This window comes from Hevea brasiliensis, chromosome 9 (genome assembly GCF_030052815.1).
Source record: "Hevea brasiliensis isolate MT/VB/25A 57/8 chromosome 9, ASM3005281v1, whole genome shotgun sequence".
Lineage (NCBI taxonomy): Eukaryota > Viridiplantae > Streptophyta > Magnoliopsida > Malpighiales > Euphorbiaceae > Hevea > Hevea brasiliensis.
Window position 1 is genome coordinate 85,126,373 of NC_079501.1, and position 4,244 is coordinate 85,130,616.

Below are 4,244 nucleotides of genomic sequence, written 5' to 3' on the forward strand. Positions count from 1 at the left end.
CGAGTTTGGATGTGCGTAGATTATAAGGACCTGAATAAGGCTACTCCTAAGGATGATTTCCCATTGCCTCACATTGATGTGCTTGTTGACAGTGCTACTTGCATGGCCATGTACTCTTTCATGGATGGGTTTTAGGGATATAATCAGATCCTCATGGATTTGATAGATAAAGCAAAGACAACTTTTATCATTGAATGGGGGACTTATTGTTATAAGGTCATGCCTTTTGGGCTAAAAAATACTGGTGCGACTTATCAGAGAATGGCTACTATGTTGTTTCATGACATGATGCACAAGGAAGTTAAAGTATATGTGGATGACATGGTAGTAAAATCCCCAACTAGGGAGGGACATTTTGAGGCATTAGAGAAGTTCTTTTAGAGGGTCATCAAGTATAAATTGAGACTGAACCTAGCAAGTGTGTGTTTGGGGTCACTTCAGGCAAATTGTTAGGGCATATGATCAGTAGGAAAGGGATTGAGGTTGATCTAGATAAGGTGAAGGCAATCCAAGAGATGCCAGCCCCAAGAACAGAAAAAGATATTAGAGGTTTCTTAGGAAAATTATAGTACATCAGTAGGTTCATAGCTAGGCTCACAACTACTTGTGAACCAATTTTTAAGCTACAAAGAAAGAATCAGCCAGTGGTGTGGAATGAGCAATGTCAAGAGGCGTTTGAAAAGACAAAGTAGTACATGAGCAATCCACCAGTTTTGTCACCACCCATCCCTGGCATCCCTCTAATCCTCTACCTATCAGTGGAAAACATGGCCCTGGGGGCAATGTTGGCAAGCAATGTTAGCACAAGAAGTAGAGAATTTGGAGAGAGCCATTTATTACATCAATAAGAAACTCCTTGCTTATGAGGAGAATTATTCACTAATAGAAAAAACCTATCTGGCTGTAGTATGACAACTAAGAAGTTAAGGCACTACTTTCAGGCCCATCGAGTTATTGTAGTATCCTGGATGGATCATTTAAAGTACCTATTTGAAGTATCAGCGCTAGTTAGAAAATTGACCAAATGGTTGATCCTATTGTCTGAATTTGATATTGTGTATGAGACTCAAAAAACCATCAAAGGGTGTGCAATGGCCGAATTTCTTTCTGAAAATCCAGTTAATGAGGAGGAAAAAATCGAAACAGCTTTCTCGGATGAAAGTCTCAAGCTAGTAGAGGTCCAGCCATGGAAAATGTACTTTGATGGGGCCATGAATAAGAGCAGAGCCGGTATAGGGGTAGTTTTGGAAGCACTAAATGGAGAACAATTGTTAATGTCAAAAAGGCTACGTTTCCCAACCATTAATAATGTTGCAGAATATGAGGCTTGCATTTGTGGCCTGGAGGCATTAATAGCTGTTGGCGTTAAAAAAGTAGAGGTGTTCGGAGATTCAATACTAGTGGTTTCCCATGTTAAAGGTGAATGGGAATTAAAAGAAGAAAAGTTGAGGTCATACCTGGAGTATACTAAGAAACTATTATTTAGCTTTAAGGAAGTGATTGTGAAGCATATGCCCAAAACTCAGAACCAGATGGCTGATTCTCTACCCACGCTGGCATCCTTATGGGAGAAGGGCGATCAAAAGCTGACCCAATTAGTTATCCTGATAAGGAGTAGAATCCCATGCTATGAAGGGTTAATAATAGTACATTTGGATCTAAAAGATGAGGGGAAATGGTATGAGGATATAAGAAGATACTTAGAGGTAAGAGAATATCCACAGTCAGCCAATAGTAGGGATAGAGCTATAATCCATAGATTAGCCACTCAGTTCACTTTGCTTGGAGGGCAACTCTATAAAAGGTTCTTCAAAGGACTATTACTCTTATGTGTGACAGAAAAGTAGTCTGAGCAGATAATAGGGGAAGTACATGCAGGAATGTGTGGTCCTCACATGAACGGAAGGGTGTTAGCGGGTAAAATTTTAAGATTGGGCTATTACTGCTCTACCATGGATACTGACTGTGCTAAATTCGTGAAGAGATGCCATGAGTGCCAAATCTATGGGAATTTGAATCACCCACCTCCCAGTGAACTCTACAGTATGACTTCACTGTGGACATTCTCAATATGGGGCATAGACATTATTGGGAAGATTTCTCCCACGGCTTCTAATGGCCATAGATTTATCATTGTGGCAATTGACTATTTCACCAAGTGGGTTGAAGCTGAATCTTATAAAGTAGTAGGGGCTAAGCAGATAAGTAAGTTTGTGCAAAAGAACTTGATTTATAGGTTTGGGGTACCCCACGAGATAGTATCAGATAATGGCACCTAGTTCAAAGGTGATTTCTTAGTATTAATTGTCGAATTTAAGATTAAGCATCACAAGTCCTCACCATACAGGCCACAGACTAATGAAGCAGTAGAAGCAGCAAATAAGAATGTGAAAACCATTCTGAGAAAAATGGTTGAAACCTATAAGGATTGGCCTGAGAAACTCCCTTATGCTCTTTGGGGTTATCACACTACTACAAGAACATCCACAGGGGCAATCCCATTCTCTTTAGTGTATGGGACTGAAGCAGTACTACCCATTGAGCTAGAGGTCAAATCTTTGAGAGTGATACTAGAAGCTAAGATCCCGAAAAATGAGTAGGCCCAGAAAAGATATGAAGAACTAGCTTTGATTGATGAGAAGAGGATGCGAGCCTTGTATCATATGCAGGCTTATTAGAGGAAGATAGCCAGGGCCTTTAATAAGAAGGTGAAGCCAAGAAAGATCAAAGAGGGAGACATGGTTTTGAAACAAGCTCGGCCCATCCCTTTTGATCTAAGAGGAAAGTTTAAGCTAAACTGGGATGGTCTATACATAGTTAAAAAGATCTTACCAGGAGGTGCTGTAAGAATATCAGACTTGGATGGGAATGAATTTCAAGAACCAGTCAACTTAGACAAACTCAAACGATACTTTGTGTGAGATAGGCCTGCTAGGCTGAAAACCTGCAAAAGGCAATCTAGGCAAAAGTAAGGGTAAAAAAAAAAAAAAGCTAGATTGAAAACCTATAAAAGGCGGTCTAGGCAAAAGGAGAGATGAGAGAAAATCTGGATGAAAAACCTAAAAAGGCTATTCGGTAGGTTATAAAGTTTATTTCTAACTTTGGAAGATTGAAAATTTGGCAAGACTAAATGTAAGAGGGAGTAATGGTGTACCTGAATAAATAAAGAAGTTTTTAATTGCATTAACTAGGAATAGGTTTTGTTTAATTATGATTGTTAATGTTTGTGTCTTAAGGGATACATCAAATGATTAAGTGATTGAACTGCATTATTTTGATTTAATCTATGTCTTGTGAGCATGACAGAATAGGTGCTTGATATGAATGCCCTGGTAATTGTCTAATTTCAAAAAAAAAAAGAAAGGAGCTCGCTAGGTGGAAAACCCGAAAGGGCTGCTTAGGCAAAAGTTAGAGCAAGCTCGCTGAGATGAAAACCCAAAAGAGCATTTCAAGTAAAAGTTAGGTCATAGAGAATGGAGTTCATGAAAGAGAAATGAGTCAAGGCAGAAACCATAGGGGGAGAGAGGAAAAAGAAAAATCAGAGAGAAATTGTATTATGACTTTAAGGAAGTCTTTTTTGGTGAACAGTTCTTCTAAAAAATTTTGAGGTTATAAGAAAGTTTTTGCAAAAAGAGGTCCATCAGAGGACTAAGTTTTTTTAGAATCTCTAGCAAAATCAGCATGCCCATGATAGGAAGTGGCATACAAGAAGCACAAAAATCACCAAAAGAGTTTTGAGATGCAGTCATCTCAATTTTTTTGAAATCATGAAATAGATATTTTTTGGTAAGTCCTTAGACATTGTTTAGGGCGCACGACATAGTTATGTAAGGCATAGAAGAACATGCATGTCACCTGTAGGTGTGTAAGGCATAGAAGAACATGCATCACCACAGTTTCAAGTGTCAAACTACGAGGGGGTCTGATTCTTCCTCAGGATAGTGAGGGGGATACGTAGGTAGTTTAGGATTGTAGTCCTAAATATGAACCCACAACATTTCATGATAGCTTTTTTTGGTAAGTCCTTAGACATTGTTTAGGGCATATGGCATAGTTGTGTAAGACGTAGAAAAACACGCATCAACATGTCACCTGTAGGTGTGTAAGGCGTAGAAGAACATGCATCACCACAGTTTCAAGTGTCGGACTATGAGTAGGTCTGATTCTTCCTCAGGATAGCTAGGAGGATACGTAGGTAGTTTGGGACCGCGGTCCTAAACACGAATCCACAACATTTCAAATCA

At 39.2% G+C, this 4,244-nt stretch overlaps 1 protein-coding gene across 1 annotated transcript; it reads left to right on the top strand.

Moving 5' to 3' along the window:
* Positions 1 to 1,091: 1,091 nt before the first annotated feature.
* Positions 1,092 to 1,847, top strand: LOC131182925 (uncharacterized). The gene has a single exon (XM_058152431.1). It carries the CDS (start codon positions 1,092 to 1,094, stop codon positions 1,845 to 1,847), a length of 756 nt encoding a protein of 251 aa, XP_058008414.1.
* Positions 1,848 to 4,244: the final 2,397 nt, after the last annotated feature.

Coding starts and splice junctions, on each gene's coding strand:
- LOC131182925 (XM_058152431.1), top strand. CDS start 1,092: ATGGCCGAATTTCTTTCTGAAAATCCAGTTAATGAGGAGGAAAAAATC.